The sequence below is a fragment of the Nicotiana tomentosiformis genome, chromosome 10 (assembly GCF_000390325.3).
Source record: "Nicotiana tomentosiformis chromosome 10, ASM39032v3, whole genome shotgun sequence".
Lineage (NCBI taxonomy): Eukaryota > Viridiplantae > Streptophyta > Magnoliopsida > Solanales > Solanaceae > Nicotiana > Nicotiana tomentosiformis.
This window is the reverse complement of record NC_090821.1, coordinates 41,605,641-41,624,052: the sequence shown is the minus strand read 5'-3', so window position 1 is coordinate 41,624,052 and position 18,412 is coordinate 41,605,641. Positions and strand designations below refer to the sequence as shown.

General features: G+C 38.1%; 3 protein-coding genes across 3 annotated transcripts; 2 read left to right on the top strand and 1 right to left on the bottom strand.

Moving 5' to 3' along the window:
* The first annotated feature begins 808 nt into the window (after positions 1 to 808).
* On the top strand, positions 809 to 1,396 carry LOC138900070 (uncharacterized). Its single transcript, XM_070186774.1, has one exon. The coding sequence runs from the start codon at positions 809 to 811 to the stop codon at positions 1,394 to 1,396; it is 588 nt and encodes a 195-aa protein (XP_070042875.1).
* Positions 1,397 to 4,250: 2,854 nt separating this feature from the next.
* Positions 4,251 to 6,068, top strand: LOC138900069 (uncharacterized). Its single transcript, XM_070186773.1, has 2 exons — positions 4,251 to 4,682; positions 5,424 to 6,068. The coding sequence occupies exons 1-2, from the start codon at positions 4,251 to 4,253 to the stop codon at positions 6,066 to 6,068; spliced, it is 1,077 nt and encodes a 358-aa protein (XP_070042874.1).
* A 7,079-nt stretch (positions 6,069 to 13,147) lies between these two features.
* Positions 13,148 to 14,617, bottom strand: LOC138900068 (uncharacterized). The gene is made up of 3 exons (XM_070186772.1): positions 14,421 to 14,617; positions 13,628 to 13,824; positions 13,148 to 13,422 (listed from the first exon to the last, which is right to left on the bottom strand). Exons 1-3 carry the CDS (start codon positions 14,615 to 14,617, stop codon positions 13,148 to 13,150), a joined length of 669 nt encoding a protein of 222 aa, XP_070042873.1.
* Positions 14,618 to 18,412: the final 3,795 nt, after the last annotated feature.

The following is an 18,412-nucleotide window of genomic DNA, read 5'->3' as shown; positions in this document are numbered from 1 at the left end:
CTAATCCATTTTCGCATTAATGATATGACACAATTATTGGCATCAATTTTCTCCAAGTCTATGTATCGCTTAGGTCTTCCCCGGGCACAACGAGGTCCCCCCAAATTAGTACACGTGTCTGTTACATGATTTTGCAAAGCATGTTCAATATTGCAAGCATTCTTTTAATATCACTTACTTACTTGGTTACCTTTTTGTTTTTTATTTCCTTTTGTTTATTCCCATTCCCCAAAGGTTGGTTGGTGCATACTGGCATCATCCGCATATCACACTAGATCCAAAGGTCCTCCACCTCCTCCTCCACCAAGTGATCGTAAAGGTAGAAGCAAAGATAAAGAAAAAATGGACGATTTAAGCGGTATCAGAAAGGACAATGCAGAGAACGTTGAAACCTCGGACGGTCGGAATACTCCAGCACAGAATGAATTGGTCCTACGTCTCGAATAGAAAATATTGGAGCTACATGGGGAACTTGAGCAGGTCCCAAAATTGGCAAAACTTTCCCTTACCCTAAATGTCCCCGACCTTAACCAACAAAAGACAAATGCCCAAAACCCGGTACCTCCCCAAAACACACAAAATCTGCAAGATCCTCCCACACCACATCAATATGCCATACCTTCTTAGAACCACAACCCTCCACTGGTACATAATCCTCAACAACACCATCACCACCCAACTCAATACCCACAAACAACCACATACCACACCTCTCAGAATGCACCACAGTCTACTGCTGACCCGCAAAGCTCAACCAATGACCACCATTACGCCCAGATTCCCGGAGTCCACCAAAGCAATCCCATATATGTGGAAACTTTACCCCCATACCCCTCAACAGACCCTATACATACCCGAATCCACCAAGAAGGACCTACTCATCAAGAACATAGCGAAAGAACTCAAGAAACTTACTGGCAGAGTTCAAAGTGTCGAAGGGGGCAAATGCATTGAGGGTTTGAATTATGAAGATTTGTGTATTAAACCAGGTGTAGAACTGCCAGAAGGTTACAAACCTCCTAAGTTTGAAATGTTCGACGGGACTGGTGATCCGAATGTACACTTGAGAACGTATTGTGACAAGCTTGTAGGAGTTGGCAAGGATGAAAGAATCCGCATGAGGCTGTTCATGAGGAGCCTCATTGGAGATGCTCTGTCTTGGTACATCAATCAGAACCCAAAGAAGTGGGTTAGTTGGGTGAGCATGGCATCGGATTTCATGAATAGATTCAGGTTTAACACAGAAAATGCACCAGGTGTTTTCTATATTCAGAATCTCAAAAAGAAGCCAACGGAAACTTTCCGCGAGTATGCTACTCGGTGGAGGTCTGAAGCAACAAAAGTTTGGCCAGCACTGGAAAAAGAACAGATGAATAAGTTCTTCGTCAGAGCTTAAGACCCGCAATACTATGAAAGACTGATGGTTATTGAAAACCACAAATTTTCTAACATCATCAAATTGGGAGAAAGAATAAAAAAAGGGATGAAAAGCGGAATGGTGACAAATTTTTAAGCACTCCAAGCCACAAATAAAGCCTTACAGTCAGGAGGTATATCTAAGAAAAAAGAAGTAGGTGCGGTGATGGTAGCCCAAAGTCCAAAGTCTCCCCTTACATATCAAACACCTCCACCCATATATCAATCTTCGCCTCCCAGATACCAACAACCTACCGCCACTTACCATACCTACAACACCCAACCAGCATACTACCACTCACCACCAGCCCGCCAAAACTACCAAAAACCTAGATCAAATTTCGTCCGCAGACCACCCAGACAATACACCCTAATTGCTAAACCCATAGACCAACTATACGAGAGACTGAAGGCTGCCGGTTATATCACTCCCATTCCCAATGTTTATAGGGAAAACTCCTCCCAGTGGAATAACCCAAATAAGACATGTGCCTATCACTCAGGCATGAAAGGTCATATTATTGATGAGTGTCGTACTTTGAAGGATAAGATTCAGATATTAATTGACACTAAAGTCATACAGGCAAAAGAGGCTGCACCCAATGTCTGTAATAATCCTCTCCCGGATCACAAAGGTGTATGGGTAAACATGATAGAGACCGATGAAGAATGGGGCTTAGAGGGGTCAATTGGACTTATTTGAGAAGGGGATAATCCTGAAACATCTCCAGTCACTCTCACACCTATCATGGTACAAACTTAGGCACCAATTAAAGTTGAGATAGTTGCACCAACTCTATTTGAGGTTGAAGTAACAATGCTCTTCACAGTGATGGTAGCACCTACGCCATCTTATAAGTCTAATGCTATACCGTGGGATTATGTTACGAAAACAAGAAGGAAAGGAAAGGCAAAAATGGAAGAAATAGGTGCAACGCAAGGCATGACCAAAACTGGTAGGATTTATACACCCGAGCATTTGAGAGGAACGAGCAAAGAAGCGACATCTAAATCGCCTGTCATTGAGACTCGCCCAGACGACCTTTGGAGAAAGGTGCATACAAGAGAATATTCTCTAGTCGATCATCTGAACAAAACCCTGCTCAAATATCCATTTTATCACTGCTGCAAAACTCCGAGGCATATAAGAATGCCCCGATGAAGGTGTTGAATGAAGCCTATGTACCCAATAACATCACCATCGGAGAAATGGCCAACATGGTAGGGCAAGTGTTGGAAGTCCACAAGATCACTTTTCATGAAGACGGGCTGCCACCAGAAGGACTAAGTCACAACAAGACATTGCATATCACAGTGCAGTTTGAGGACAAGTTCATTGCCAGAGTCCTGATATATGGGGGTTCGAGTCTCAACATATGTCCACTAACTACTCTGAAAAGATTGTGTAAAGGCCTGCACGGGATACGAGCAGGTAGTATAAATGTGAAAGCATTTGATGGGTACTAAAAGGCCACAATTGGGGAGACCAACCTCAGCCTACAAATGGGCCCAACCTAGTTTGATGTTGAGTTTCAAGTGTTGGACATATCTGCTACCTACAACCTATTGTTGGGACGACCTTGGATACATGTCGCTGGGGCCGTAGCTTCTACTCTACATCAGGTCATGAAGTTTGAATGGAACTATCAGTAAGTGATCATCCATGGATATGGAAGTAATCCTATTTACACCAATCAATCTGTTCCGGTCATCGAGAATAGAAGGAAGATGGGTAGAGAAACATACCATCGCATCGAGCGCGTCAACGCAATTGAAATGGACAAATGGTAGAGCAATAATCTAGAAGGCATATTGGCATGGACATGGTATGAATCTGGCAAAGGTCTCGGTAAGAATCTCCAGGGGATCACCAAACCGATACAGCTAAAGCGTCACGGCACAACTTTTGGGCTTGGGGTATGAATACACCTGGCACGAGTATCAGAATTGGTCGCCACCGTGGAGTGGTCCTTATTACCCTTTAGAAAAACCGGTACCACATTTGCACCAGTCATTTCATCAAGCTGACATGATGTGGGGGTCCGAAGAAGACGAAGTTTTGGTTGGCATAAGGAATTTGTTTCTGGATGATGAAGACATGGACTGCAGTGCAATAGTTGAGGAGGAGGAGGAGGAATGCCTTATTATTCAGACCGTGGAGAAGGGAGTTATTCTCAAGAACTGGACGGTTGCACCATCAAGGACCCGTCGAGTTCCTGGGTAGCCTGACAATTAACATCATTTATTTTGAAAGCAATTTTATGAGCATCTAAGACATTTTCAGTATTTTGTTTTAAGCATATTTTGTTTTGAAATAATTGCTCGAGTCATCGAGCCGTACTTGTTTGACGTTTCAAAATTTATCTAATGCATTGTTATTTTAAGTATTTACTATTATTCTTTATATTTTTTCTTTACAGTTCATAATAAAATCAACTATGATATGTGAACCGATTTTCAAAATGTTGAAGAAAGACGCTACAACAAGTTGGACTGAAGAATGCCAGAAAGCCTTTGACAAGATCAAGGAATATTTATCCAAACCACCCGTTCTAGTCCCACCGGAACCTGGGAGACCTCTGCTACTCTATTTATCTGTACTGGATGGGGCTTTCGGTTGTGTCTTGGAACAACACTATGATACGGGAAGAAAGGAATATGCCATATACTATCTAAGTAAGAAGTTCACACCCTACGAAGCACGATATTCTTTGCTGGAGCGCACCTGTTGTGCTTTGACATGGATAGCTCAGAAGTCGAGGCACTACTTCTGTGCCTACACCACATAACTCATATCAAGGATAGATTCGCTAAAATACATCTTCCAGAAGCCCATGCCTACAGGAAAGTTGGCAAAATGGCAGATACTACCGAGTGAGTTCGACATCATCTATGTAACTCAGAAGGCGGTCAAGGGGCAAGCGTTGGCAGATTATCTGGCAGAAAATCCTGTGGGTGGAGAATACGAACCACTGAAAACGTATTTTCCCGATGAAGAGGTATCATTCGTAGGAGAAGATATCACCGAAACCTATGACAGTTGGAGAATGTTCTTCGATGGAGCTACAAACTTCAAAGAAGTAGGTATTGGAGCAGTTTTAGTGTTAGAAACAGGTCAACGTTATCCAGTATCCGCAAAGCTCAGGTTTACATGTACCAACAATATGGCAGAATATGAGGCTTGCATCTTAGGACTCAAGTTGGCCATTGACATGAATGTTCAGGAATTGCTAGTAATTGGTGACTCAGACCTTTTGGTACATCAGGTTCTAGGAGAATGGGCTACAAAGAATACCAAAATAATGCCGTATTTGTACTATTTAAAAGAATTAATGAAGAGATTCACAAAGATAGAGTTCAAACATGTTCCGAGAATCCAGAATGAGTTCGCAGATGCATTGGCCACTCTATCTTCCATGATATAACACCCAAACAAGAATTTCATCGACCCTATCCTAGTAGGGATTCATAATCAGCGAGCTTATTATGCTAATGTTTAAGAAGAAGTTGATCGAAATCCATGGTTCCATGACATCAAAGAATATTTGGCAAAAGGATAATACCCGGAGCACGCAAATCATACTCAGAAACGCACACTCTGAAGGTTATCTAACCACTTTTTCCAAAACGGAGGAATTCTGTATAGAAGGACTCCAAATCCGGGGTTATTACGGTGTGTCGACATCAAGGAAGCATCCAAATTGCTCGAAGAGATACATACCGGAACTTGCGGACCACACATGAATGGCTTCATCTTAGCTAAGAAGATATTAAGAGCAGGGTATTTTTGGATGACTATGGAAACAGACTGCATTAGTCTTGTCCAAAAGTGTCATCAATACCAAGTACATGCTAATATGATACGAGTGCCACCTAATGAACTCAATGCAACAAGTGCGCCTTGGCCTTTCTCGGCATGGGGTATGGATGTCATAGGCCTGATCGAGCCTGCCGCTTCGAATAGGCATAGATTCATTCTAGTGGCCATAGACTACTTCACAAAATAGGTTGAAGCCGCATCTTACAAGGCTGTAACTAAGAAGGTCATAGCACATTTCATTAGGAATCATATTATTTGTCGATTCGGGGTACCGGAATCAATCATCACCGATAATGCCGCCAACCTTAACAGTGATTTGATGAAATCCATGTGTGAAACCTTCAAGATCCAGCATAAGAATTCCACAACGTACATGCCACAAACGAATGGAGCTGTGGAAGTCGCCAATAAGAACATCAAGAAAATATTAAGGAAAATGGTAGATAATCACAAACAATGGAACGAGAAGTTACCATTTGCCCTACTTGGATATCGTACCACAGTTCGCATATCAACTGGGGCAACTCTTTATTTGCTGGGCTATGGTACTGAAGCCGTCATTCCCGCTGAAGTAGAAATTCCTTCTTTAAGAATCATACAAGAGGCTGAACTCAGTGATGCAAAGTGGATACGAAGTCATTATGAACAACTGGCTCTCATTGACGGAAAAGGAATGAACGAAGTATATCACGGTCAACTTTACCAGAACAGGATGTCCAGAGCTTTTAACAAAAGGGTCAAGCCTAGACAATTCATGCTAGGGCTATTGGTGCTAAAGCGAATCTTCCCGCATCAAGATGAAGCCAAAGGAAAATTTTTACCCAATTGGTAAGGGCCCTACATGGTTCACAGAGTACTAACAGGAGGAGCACTGATACTTGCATAAATGGATGGAGAAAGTTGGCCAAAACCTATCAACTCAGACGCAGTCAAGAGATACTATGTTTAGATTGTTTACATTTCTTCATCTGATGTAACTGAACTATGCTTGACCCGATTCCCATTTAAGAGGGGATACGTAGGCAGCCCTATGGGTTCGGTCACATCTCAATAAAATCTTCATTTTGCCATGGTCAGAAACTAGGGCAGAATTTTGAGGAGGACCCTCAAAATTCTGAAGCAAGTTCAGCCAACATCGTCATACACAGAACAGTAAAAGAATTGCTTTTAAACTGGGGAAGAATTTTGTGGAAGAACCTCAAAATTCTAAAGCAAGGAGGTTGCAATGTCTCTAAAACGGACCATCCTTCCCCGCAAACACACGATTGTTTTTTGGATGTAGGCACAATGAACATAACAGGAATATGCGCAAATACATACACACATCAGAATCACTACCTTCATAATGACAAAATTGCCAAACGCAAACACATCTTCAGCTAAGAAATGCTCTGCTATCACTCATTGTTTTCCCGCATGAGGCTAAGCCTTGCCTCCTTAACCATATAAGGCTAAGCACTGCCTTTCTCTGCATGAGACTAAGTATTGCCTCCTATTTGCATGAGGCTAAGCATTGCCTCCTTAACCGCATAAGGCTAAGCACTTCCTTTCTTTGCATGAGACTAAGTATTGTCTCCTATTTGCATGAGGCTAAGCCCTGCCTCCTTAATTACATAAGGCTAAGCACTTCCTTTTCTGCACAAGGCTAAGCATTGTCTTTCTTTGGATGAGACTAAGCATTGTCTCCTATTTGCATGAGGCAAAGCATTTCCTCCTTAACTGCATAAGGCTAAAAACTGCCTTTCTTTGCATGAGACTAATCATTGTCTCCTATTTGCATGAGGCTAAGTCGTGCCTCCTTAATTGCATAAGGCTAAGCACTGCCTTTCATGCACAAGGCTAAGCACTACCTTATTTGCATGATACTAAGCATTGTCTCCTATTTTGCATGAGGCTAAGCCCTGCCTACCCTTTTTTGCATAAGGCTAAGCATTGCCTTTTCCTCAAGACTGAATGCTTTCTTCATTACGCCATCTAAAACCTGGCATTATCCTCTTCTCACCCAGGGCTAAGCACTGCCCTCGTCTCACACGAGACTAAGCCTTGTCTTATCTCATCCCCACACATGACTAAGCATCCTATCTTTGCATTTCATAGGCTGAAATATCGCCATTTTGTCCAAAGGTGTCATAGTCTGAAGGCATCATCCTCATAACCGGGAGACACAATTCCATGGCCTGAGGATCTCTTAAAATTGCACATCATTATTCAAAGGTGTCATAGTCCAAAGGCACCATCCTCATGGCCCGAGGACACCATTTCATGGCCTGCGAATCCCTTGTCATACGCTTCATGGCCCAGGAAATCATGGTCTAAGGATATCATCCTCCTCGTCCAAAGACAATCTTCATGGTCCAAAAGGAAATTTGCATCATGTTTAAACTTTCGCAATAACCCATATATATATATTTGCACGCACTGTGTTTTATGTTTTGTAGATAATCTAGGAGGTAACTGTTCTACAAATGGGAGAAATCATCGCTCCGGTTTCCGTTCACAGCATTCACATCCTTCGATTGCTTCAAACGTAACCGACTACCAGTAATTGACTACCTTTTACTCTATGACTGTTCGAACATTTACCTCATACACTCGTAACATCCAAAATTCATATTCATGACCCCATCTAAAATTGTCCGTTACTTACAATAATATCCTACCCAAAAGATCCTTTTCGAAACATTCGACCATTCTTATCACAACTCCATCGGTTTCGTTCGCCGTTGGATCCAGAACTACACACGGCATGATTCTCGTAATACCAGGGATATGTAGGCAAATCAGGAATTAGGTTTGACCTCCATTTTTTCAAATCACCCCATTCGGTCAAAATCGGTCATCATTTCTTTATCCGGCAACTCTTTCATCATTCCCGGGTAAAGGGGGGCATCTGTTGACACCCAATATTTCCCTCATATTTTTAAAAATACATATATACTTTGAAAATGGCATATTTGCATCATGAGGTAGTTTACAAACTTGTACAAGCATATTTCCATAATGTTCCATAAATTAATTTTCTTATATTTTTATTATATAAATATCTAGTAATTATCCTTTAAATTATTTTGTGATGACTTAATTAGCAAAAATTATTATTTTCATCCATAATACATGTTTCAAACATTTCTTTTCTATTTTTATAATTGCATTAGCATTTTTAAGCTATTTATCTAATTTTGCAATAATGACCTATATTTTACAAATAATTGCGTTTATTATGTTATTTATGCCGAAGTATCATTTTTATATTTTTATAATATTGATTTATTATTTTCAGTGATCTTATTGCACAAGTAACATTTTATTATCTATTAGTTATTTTATAAACTATTTTAAAAATAATTATCGTATATTTAATAGCTGGCCCAAAACAGGCCAATTTTCGGACCTAAAACTACCTAGACCTTAGCCCAATTACCCCAAGCCCAACACAAATAACCCACTAACCCCAACCCGGTCGGTACCTTCTTTACACGACCCGTCCCTGTTTTCTTTTAATCCTGACTGTTGATCTCTCAAGATCAACGACCCACAATTAAACCCTCCCTTTAACTAACCTAACTCCTAACCCTAACCCCCATTCACCCTTTGCCTGCCGCCTCTATAACCTCCCATCTCCTTCCTTCAGAAACCCTAGCCGCCTCCCCCATCTTCTCCAAATCCGAGTAAATCATGGACTCCCTCTATGATTTACTTACCTTTTATGTGTTACCTCGTTATTGTCTGCAATATTATGATGTTATATGGTAGTTGCCCCAATTTTGGCAAGTACCAGTACCCAAACGGGATTCCACCGCCTTCAATCTATGAGATTTAGACAATATTTCATCTATATGCACTCTATATGGCCCGATTTAGCGAGATCTTCAACTATCTATGCTTCCTTTCAAACTAGGGTTTGAATTTATCCCTTGTTCCTTACTGATTCTTGATTGAAACTTTTCCTTTTCTGTGTTTGACTATTATTTTCCTTATTTATTTTTAATATTCCATGTTTCCCTATTTTCTACTTTAGTTTGCCCTAAATCTGTCTCTAAATGATTTTTGGTATCATATTTTTCTTATTCTCTATTTATTCTTCTGTATTCCTCTATTTTTAGTATTATTTGCGTGATAATTTCTATTCCCTGTTGATTTACTGAACCTCTTTGTTTCACGCCCTAAAAATCGATTCTAATTGATTCTAGTATATCTTTCCTTATTTGTGTTAGAATAATTTATTTTCCTTGTTTACTTGGTTGATTTCTACACTATATAAAACCCTCTCATGAAACCCCTTAAGGGAGAGATTTCTGAACCTTAATTTCGGCTACTGTTTTTCACAACTTTCTCACTTACTACCCTAAAACAGTTTGAAATTGTTGAATAACCTTCTCTGGTGCAAGCACTGATCAGAGCTCATTTTCGAGGCTCTTGCGAACTCTGAAGCATCAGGGATTTTGGGTTTTTTCTATTACACTCTGCACTCTTTTAATTCTTCTACTGGTTAGTGTTTAAACAACCATAATGTTTGCTTTCTTCCCTTCTTTCTGCATATGTATCTGAATTTTGGTTCAACTATGATGGTGTTCAACTTTATGTCATTCTGTGTTAATTGACGCATGGGAGTAGTTTACTGTTCATGCCATGACACACTATGATTTGCACTTTGCAATTCCCTATCTCCTATGACTAGTTCTGCACCCTCTAACATCTTTACATGTTAATTTTGAACTTTAATATTGTGGTTGTATATTATTTCTGCCTATTGTATTTAGATAATGCCCTAACTTTTACTTGAATGAACTTTTACTAAGTCTTGTGTATGTTGGAGTGCCTTTTGTAATACTGCCCAAAAATCTGTTTTAAATTTGTGTCTTGCTACCCTGATTTTTCTAAAGGCAAACATTCTATTTCAACTAACTAGGACCTTGCTCCTAGGTTAACATGCTTTTTCAGTATGCCTTGGTTCACTTGCTACTTTTTCATTTCTGTAATAATCAATATATGTATACCTCCATTATGTCCAAGTATTGATATGGCCATAGGAGAGACTTGACTTAATTTAGGCCCTTAAATGTCAACTAGTGCAATCTAGGTATGTTTGCAAACTTGTTTTCCTTTTCCTATAATGTTTGTTTATATGATGCTTTGCTACTGAACTTTGCTGAATTTTGCTGGTCTACCTGCCCAGTTATGCTGTATGATCACTCTGGGAATTTCTGTCCATTCTCTTTACTTGTTGCGTAAGTATTCTGAATTCCTATTCTTAGCCGGCTGAAAGCCAAGGCTACCTAGGTTCTCTGTTGGCCTCCCTAGTGCGAGCACTGCTTAGGGTCCAATTGAGGCCCTTGTGAACTCTGACGCACTAGGAGCTCGACCCTAGTCACTCCTCTTAACCTCCAAACTATCTCTAATGCTCTACTTCCCTATCATGTACTGTATTCTATATTGGTTGCTCCAAGTGATGTAATATTTGATGTTATGGCTCATTGAAAGGGGTCTGAACTCCCCTATGGACCTGTGATCGTGTGGTTCTTTGTTGAAGGTCTAAGTCCGCTATGCCAGAAGTTTTGAAGGCCCAATAAGGCTAAGTATTTAGTTATTCTATTTGGGCCTGCTATAGGCCTGTCTATTGCCATGTAATATTATTAATTTATTATTATTTTGGATATGTAATAATAATCTTTGTATAAACAATATAGATGTTAGTAAAAGGGGATGGGGTAGATTCTAATATTAACGTATGATGGGTAGAAAATATATCAATAGGATTGAATGATGCTTTGCCTTATGTTGTTCGTTCACTATGTACACTGTAGAAAGCATTCCATTAGGGAAACACACACACTTGCACTGCTTGTTTATTAGTAATGTCCGAACTCAAATGTCTCAATATCTTTGTAGCTACATGTTGATTAGAGAACCTGCCCGTAGGAAATATTGTTGAATTTCCTGTTAATTCGCATTACTAGAGATCGTGCCTATAGGACTCTAATCATATCATTTGTTATGGTATTGCTTATTTCACCTTGAGAAAACTGCCTATAAGGTCTAGCAATAAAATCAGACTCCTCAATTGTTAATCATTCGAAATCCTGCCTATAGGATGCCACCGCTCGCCTTAGTAACTGGTAATGTCGCCCTTTATGTTCATCACCCACTTAGGCCATTATCAAGTGTATGTGTAATTCTGAATTTCATCTCCCTCTATCACATAACTCACCTAGGCGCAACAATTATAGGGCTAGTAATTAAGAAATTTGCCTTCTCAATAACCAGTGTGTAATAACCTATGCAATCCTGTCTATGAATCTCGTTGGTTCCTGAATCTGCTTGCGTGTCTTGATGCCTGTCACCTAGAAATCATGCCTATAGGGAGTTAAGTTCCTTAATTCTGAATTGCCTAACATGAAAAACATGTTTCACGTACATTTGTTGTTTAAGTATGGAGGCAAACTTGAGCCTTAAATTGCCATATTTGAAGTCCAATGTGTTTTTTTATGTCGCTTAGTTTTAATATTTCTGAGCAGCCTAAGTGAGGTCTAGAACCACCTAAAATAGAGGTCCAATACTTCCTGGACCATAGGTATAGGACGGGTAGTGCATACATCAGGTACGACTTATAATTGAATTAGTGTGCTTTGGGTAATAACTTTATTATAGTAATCGGGTAGCTGAAGATGATAGTCTGTGCCCGCTGAATAATATGTGTAACACCCCATCTTGAGGGAGTTAAGAAGTATTATTTATGTTGCACGGGGTGATCCTTTAGGTTAAAAAAACTTCGGACCCCCCTTCCTCTTTATATGTTGTTATTCGATCTAAATAGTTGTATTCCCATGTTCGCACTAAGATCTGTATTAATCATGTTGTAATAAAGTTCTGTGACTTTTGAACTCACTTTATTTATTTGATCACCTAACTTAATCATAATCCACATAATCTTAAGTTCGATCGGGACCAACAGTTGTGGACCTCGAGGAGTGCCTAATACCTTCTCTTTGAGGTAACTTGAGCCCTTACCCGATCTTTAGTGACGTTGACTAGTCAAATAGAGTTATTTGTGTAATAGGTGCCCTAACGCACCTTTAAAAATCGTTAGGCAGCGACTCTTCTCCTTTAACACTCTATCTACCATTCTAAAAAGGAGTTGTCACAATGTCGAAGCCCTTTTTTCGCGAGAAGAGAAACAAATGGGGCGCGACAAGATGTGATCTATCCATTTTATCCATAGATCATGTGTCTCGCATGCAATATTCCATACATACTTGGTTATTGCAGCCTCATTCCATACCACCCCAGCCTCATTCCATCCCATGCTACCAGTGGTGCTTTGTTACTCACATCCTTCCCGTCCCATAGAAAGTTTCTGCAGATTGCTATAATTGTTTTCAAAATTGCTTTAGGTAGGAGGAATATGGAAGCCCAATATGTGTGAACATGCATCAACATTGAGTTAATAAGATGCACTCGACCTCCATATAATAGGTGCCTTGATCTCCATACTCTAATTCTTGTTGTCATCATGTCAACCAATATCTCACATTCTACGACAGTGAGCTTTTTAGTTGAAATTGGAACACCCAAGTATCTGAATGGTAAAGACCCCCTCTGGTATCCTGTTATGTCACATAAATCCATCATGCATTATTCATCCATATTGGCACTGAAAATATTAGACTTCCCTGCATTGGTGCATAATCCTGAAGCCCTTGAGAAGGACTGACGACCTCTTAGCATCATCAAGACTGACTGGTAAGTCCCTTTGCAAAATAAAAGGACATCGTCAGCAAAGCATAAGTGATTTAGCTTCAACCCTTGACATTTTGTATGATACAAAAAGCCTGACATACTTGCTACTCTCTTTATTATTCTGGAGAAGTATTCCATGCAAATGACAAAAATAAGTGGGGAGAATGGATCCCCCTACCTCAATCCATGTTTGCCCTGAATATTTCCATACAAGTCCCCATTCAAAGCAATATTGTACTGTGTTGTAGATATACAATTCATCACCCAATTAATGAATTTCACAGGAATATTCATAGCATATAACATTTCCTCCACAAACCCCCATTCTACTGAATCATATGCTTTATTGAGATCAATTTTAATCAAGTAACTCTTGGTAGTGGCTTTCCTATTATAAAGTCTTACTAAATCTTGACAAATGAGAATCTTCTGCACATTACTTCTCCCAGCTACAAATGCACTTTGACTATCAGATATTAGATGAAGGAGGACTAGTTTGAGCCTATTACAAAGTATTTTCGATATAATCTTGTAGATTGTATTGCAACATGCTATTGGCCTGTAATCCCCCACACTAGATGCATGTGCACTCTTTGGTATCAATATAATTACTGTGTTATTCTATTCTTTAAGCATTTTTTCGTTTCTAAAAACATTCTAGCACAACTTCAACCACATCCTTCCCTACAACTTCCCATCCATCTTTAAAGAATTGACTATCAAAGCCATCTGGGCCTGGTGCCTTATCTCCAGCAATAGCCCATAATGCTTTCTTTACTTCATTCTCATTGAATTGCTCTTCTAGTTGTGTTCTTTGTATAGCAGAAATAATAGGACCCTGTCTTACCAAGCTGCTTCATACATGCTCCATATTCCTTTTATTAGTTCCCAACAGCCCTTCATAGAAGGTTGTAAATGCCTTAGTTATCCCCTCTAGATCATTGATATGTTGTCCTTCTACATTATCAATATAGAATATTCTATTGGAGTTCCTTCTTACTTTCATCATACTATGAAAGAATTTTGTGTTCATGTCTTTTTGAGTCAGCCACTGTACTTTGTATTTTTGCCTCAAGAACTTCTCTCTAGCATTATTCCAAGTTTTACATTCTCAGGACAGGTTAGTTTCTTCAACTATCAATTAGATGTTGCATGGATCCAATTGTATTATTTCTTGGCACTTTTGAAGCTTTTGCATTGCATCATCTTCCTTCCTTTCAAACTCACTAAACCTGTCCTTGTTCAGCTCTTGTAATGTATGTTTGATTTTGTTTAATTTTCCTACTAATTCATACATCTTAGTGCCTTCCTATTAGTCCAACACCCTGCTTTTATTTTCTCCTTGAAGTCTGGGGCCAAGCTCCACATATTGAAGTATTTGAATAATTTATTCTTTGGTTAGCTGCCATTGTCCCAACTGATAATGGCTGGACAGTGATCAAACAACCCCTCATTCCTGTAATGTACTACTGATGCAGGTAGGTTTAGTCCCCGCCCAGCATTCACCATTACTCTATCAATTCTACTGAGTACTATATCCCCTCCACTTTGCTTGTTTGTCCATGTGAAAAAAGCTCCAGTGGATTTAAGGTCCAACAATGAACAATCCTCAACACATTTCTTAAAGTCTCTTATATCTGCCATTGTGACAGGGCTTCCCATTCTCTCTTCTTTATGTAAAACACAATTAAAGCCCCCAATTATATCTTAGGGGACTTTTATCTGATCATGAATATATTTAATTGCCCGCCAAAGATCTCTTCTGAGTGTAACATCATTGAATGCATATATCATAGTCACATGTAATGTTTCATCAGCCCCTCTATAGTGTAACTCACAATGAATTAGTTGTGCTGTTACTTTGATTATATTGACTCCATATAGCATAGGATTCCATAGGATCCATATCCTTCCACCTGGATGTTTGGATATGTTTGTGCCAAACGACCAGCCTTGACAGAGGTAAAAAGAGACTTGTTGGGCTTTTGCTCTCTTCACTTTTGTTTCCAGAAGACCAAATACCGCTACCCTAGCATTATGAATGAACATCTTTATCTCCTATTGTTTGGTAGGTTTATTTTGTCCTCTGGTGTTCCAGAAGCCAATGCTATCCATTAGGATGGGGGAGGCCTCCCACCTTTGCCAAGTCCTGGCTCCCCTGCACCTTGTACTCTTTCAGGGGAAGAAGAGCTTGGTTCTGCTGAGTATTTATTCCTCTCTTCCACTAGTTATTTCTCCACTAGGCTAGAGAATGTGTTCCCTAGCTTTATGGTTGTATTCTGTAAAATCACCCCCTTTATTCTAAACGTACTTAAAATCAATTGGGACTTTGTGATGAGCGAGAGTATATTGAAAGTTTGAAAATCCAGAAACTCTCTCAGCAAATAATGCTAGATCATAATGTACTTTCTTGGAATCTTGATTAGCTACGTCATATTATCAATTCAGTTGGAATAGATATATGTGAATTTAATATTGTGTAGATCGCGGGTGGAATTTGAATTCTTAATTCATTTTGATATAAGCAAAAAGTTTAGTATTGTAGTAAAGGGGATTCGAAAATTTCTTTTAGATCAGAAATTCAAATCTCTCATATGATATTCTAGCACTTTTTAAAAATCTTCTTATATAAATTTTTTAGTGTGGTATAGCATATTGGGTAAAATTTGCAGTTAACACGTGGACGTCTCTCAAGCAGACATATAGCAGTGATGACAGGGTGAAAATGAGTCAGCAGATAGTTAATACCAGATACAATCATGTGACCTGTATCGTGTAGATTCCGAGAACGCAAGGATTGAGGAAGAGAATTTGAAAGTAAAGTAACGATTGAAAAGATCAGCATTAAAGGAGCAACCGTTACAGAAAATCACATTATTTATTCCCAACGTAATGCAGCTATCATGAGGTGTTTTATTCATCTTTAAGAGAGAGTAATTTTGAGACCTTGTCTCCTTCTATTTAGATATAAATAGCAACATTTGTACTCATTGTTAAGACACACGAATACTAGAATCATTCTTTCATTTTCTTAAGTTTTATACAAGGCTAATGCCAAAGTTTTCCAATTATCCTTGATTTCGGTGGAATCAATATGAATTTCAGGTTAGTTCATTCCTAAATTATCTTTGTTTTATTTTCTTTATTCTTCGTTATTTACTAATCGTACCAACTTAATCCACGTATTTATAAACTACATGTACAGATTCAATTGTACTTTTTCTTATTTTGTGGTGTAATATGTTGGGGCAAGGTTCAATCTCACCATTCCCTTCTTTCACCTGTCATTTACTCCAAGTGTACCTCTCCTAACAAATTAGAATAGAGAATGAAAAAGACGTAAAAAAAGAGAGTAAAAGATTAAGTTGCAAATAATATTGGGCTTCTGCTGGTGAAACTGGAAAGAGATTTTTACATATTTATAATATTTTTAAAATTTATTTATTCTTACTATTGAAATTTTAATTTAATTAGAAATTAATATACAGTTTACTATTTATATACAAAATAATGTATTAGACTCCAATCTTCCTTAAAGATCACCCGTTTAGCTTACTTCTCAAAGGATAACCAGATCATGCCTAGAGTCATAAGTACATTGTTAATCTATAATTAGCATAAATTGGCAAATGTTCATTCGGAAAGAAAAGAAGACATAGCATAAAAATCATTAAACCAATCATACAGAACTGAGATTACCTGAAACAAAAGTCGTGGTTATTATGGTTTTGATTCCATTAATATGCTTGCCAACAACACCAATTCCTATTCAAATTTGAATGATGATTGCAATATGATAACTATTATCTAAAGCTGAAAGTTAGACTACTGGATTCTACTAATTTGGATGCCAGTTTAGTTTAAGGGCCAACGAAATTGAAGACATGAGTCTAAACTCTATTGTCAGCCATTAAAAAGTTTCAAAGCTTTGAATTCGAAAATTAAATTTTGCAAAATTATTATTTGTTTGGATTGAGTATTGTTGCAAATGATTGAAAATATCCTTTGAAAATTATATCTCAATTTTGAGAAAATTACGAGGCGGTTTTGGTTAGAATTTCATATTGAAACTTGATGAGTATATATTTTGTATGTCGGGTGCAGAAACGGCATATAAAATATATATAACTAACATAATTGTATACAAATTGTATATAAATTATATGTAAATTATAGTTTTTGACTGGATTCTGTACAAAATATTTGTATTCAATTTGTATATAAATTGTAGATAAATTATAGATTTTGATCAAATTTATATGTATTTTATAAAAAAATTTAGTTACTTTTTGTAAATAGAAAAAATTAGATAAATTAGGCAAATAAGGTTAAACTTTTTGTATATATACGAAAAAGTCCCAATTGAAAAGTCTACTTTGGGCTTTATCGAAGTTCAGTGCATGCACATGTTCAAAATCGGGAATTTAGGTTGTTTTTTTCTTCATTTAGTTCGTAAAAATTTAATGGTGACCAATATTGTTTTTGGTAATTAAGTATATAATTTACTAAGGAAAAAAGAATGTGCAAGTATAATTGAACCTTGTGTTGTACAGAAGGCCCAACCTCAGTTGAAGACCAATTCTATAATCAATATTCAGCTCCTATCCTTCTATACTTAATTAGTATACAACTATGGGTAGTAACTAAGATTCCGCATATATCTCATTAGTTGTGACCTCAAGCTTCCTCTGCAGGGTACCTCTTGCATGATCAACCTAATTACATTTTCAGAGCCCTTTTTCTTCTGATGAAACTCTCTACAGTTTCTTTCGTGTCATATGTGATAGATGATTCCAGCAAGTATCAGCCTATATATCTTAGTCCGTGAGCTCCTCCCAATTATATGTGATATCGTCCATTCAATTTCATCTCCCAATTTTTTGTACAGTTCTATTGGTGCCCTACCATACCAACAGTTTCCTCCATATTTTTGTTGAATATAATTCAAAGTAACAATATGGAACCAGAAAAAACAAGCTAAAAGATATAGAGAGAAAGAGAGGAGATTCTTATTTCTTCTTCAATTGTGTGTATTTTTCTATCTATTATATTACAAGGCCTTTATATAGGTATGGAAAGTGAAGAAAATATGTCATTGAATATGTCATTAAACATAGAAAATATGTCATTGAACATGTCATTAAGCATTTGAGATGAAAATCATGGAGGAAGAGTAGACATCCACCATAATTTGATATTTCTTATAACACTCCCCCTTGGATGTCCATAGATAATGCGCCTCGTTAAAACCTTATTAGAAAAAAAAAAAACCTAGTGAAGGAAAAATAGTACACATGTTTAGGAATACACTTTTTTTGTTGCCTCATTAAAAACCTTGCAAGGAAAACCTAGTGGGACAAAACCTTGTAAGTGAAAAAGAGTACACCGCATATTAACTCCCCCTGATGAGTGCATCAATTCATATCCTTGAGCCTTCGC

Bases quoted from the DNA above. Each gene is read 5' to 3' on its own strand.
- LOC138900070 (XM_070186774.1), top strand. From the start codon at position 809: ATGTGGAAACTTTACCCCCATACCCCTCAACAGACCCTATACATACCC.
- LOC138900069 (XM_070186773.1), top strand. From the start codon at position 4,251: ATGCCTACAGGAAAGTTGGCAAAATGGCAGATACTACCGAGTGAGTTC. The intron at 4,683-5,423 runs GTTCTAGGAGAA...TTCACAAAATAG, and splicing joins CAGACCTTTTGGTACATCAG to GTTGAAGCCGCATCTTACAA.
- LOC138900068 (XM_070186772.1), bottom strand. From the start codon at position 14,617: ATGGCAGATATAAGAGACTTTAAGAAATGTGTTGAGGATTGTTCATTG. The intron at 13,825-14,420 runs GTTGTTTGATCA...TGTATGAAGCAG, and splicing joins GTACATTACAGGAATGAGGG to CTTGGTAAGACAGGGTCCTA. The intron at 13,423-13,627 runs GTTTTTAGAAAC...GTGCATTTGTAG, and splicing joins GGTTGAAGTTGTGCTAGAAT to CTGGGAGAAGTAATGTGCAG.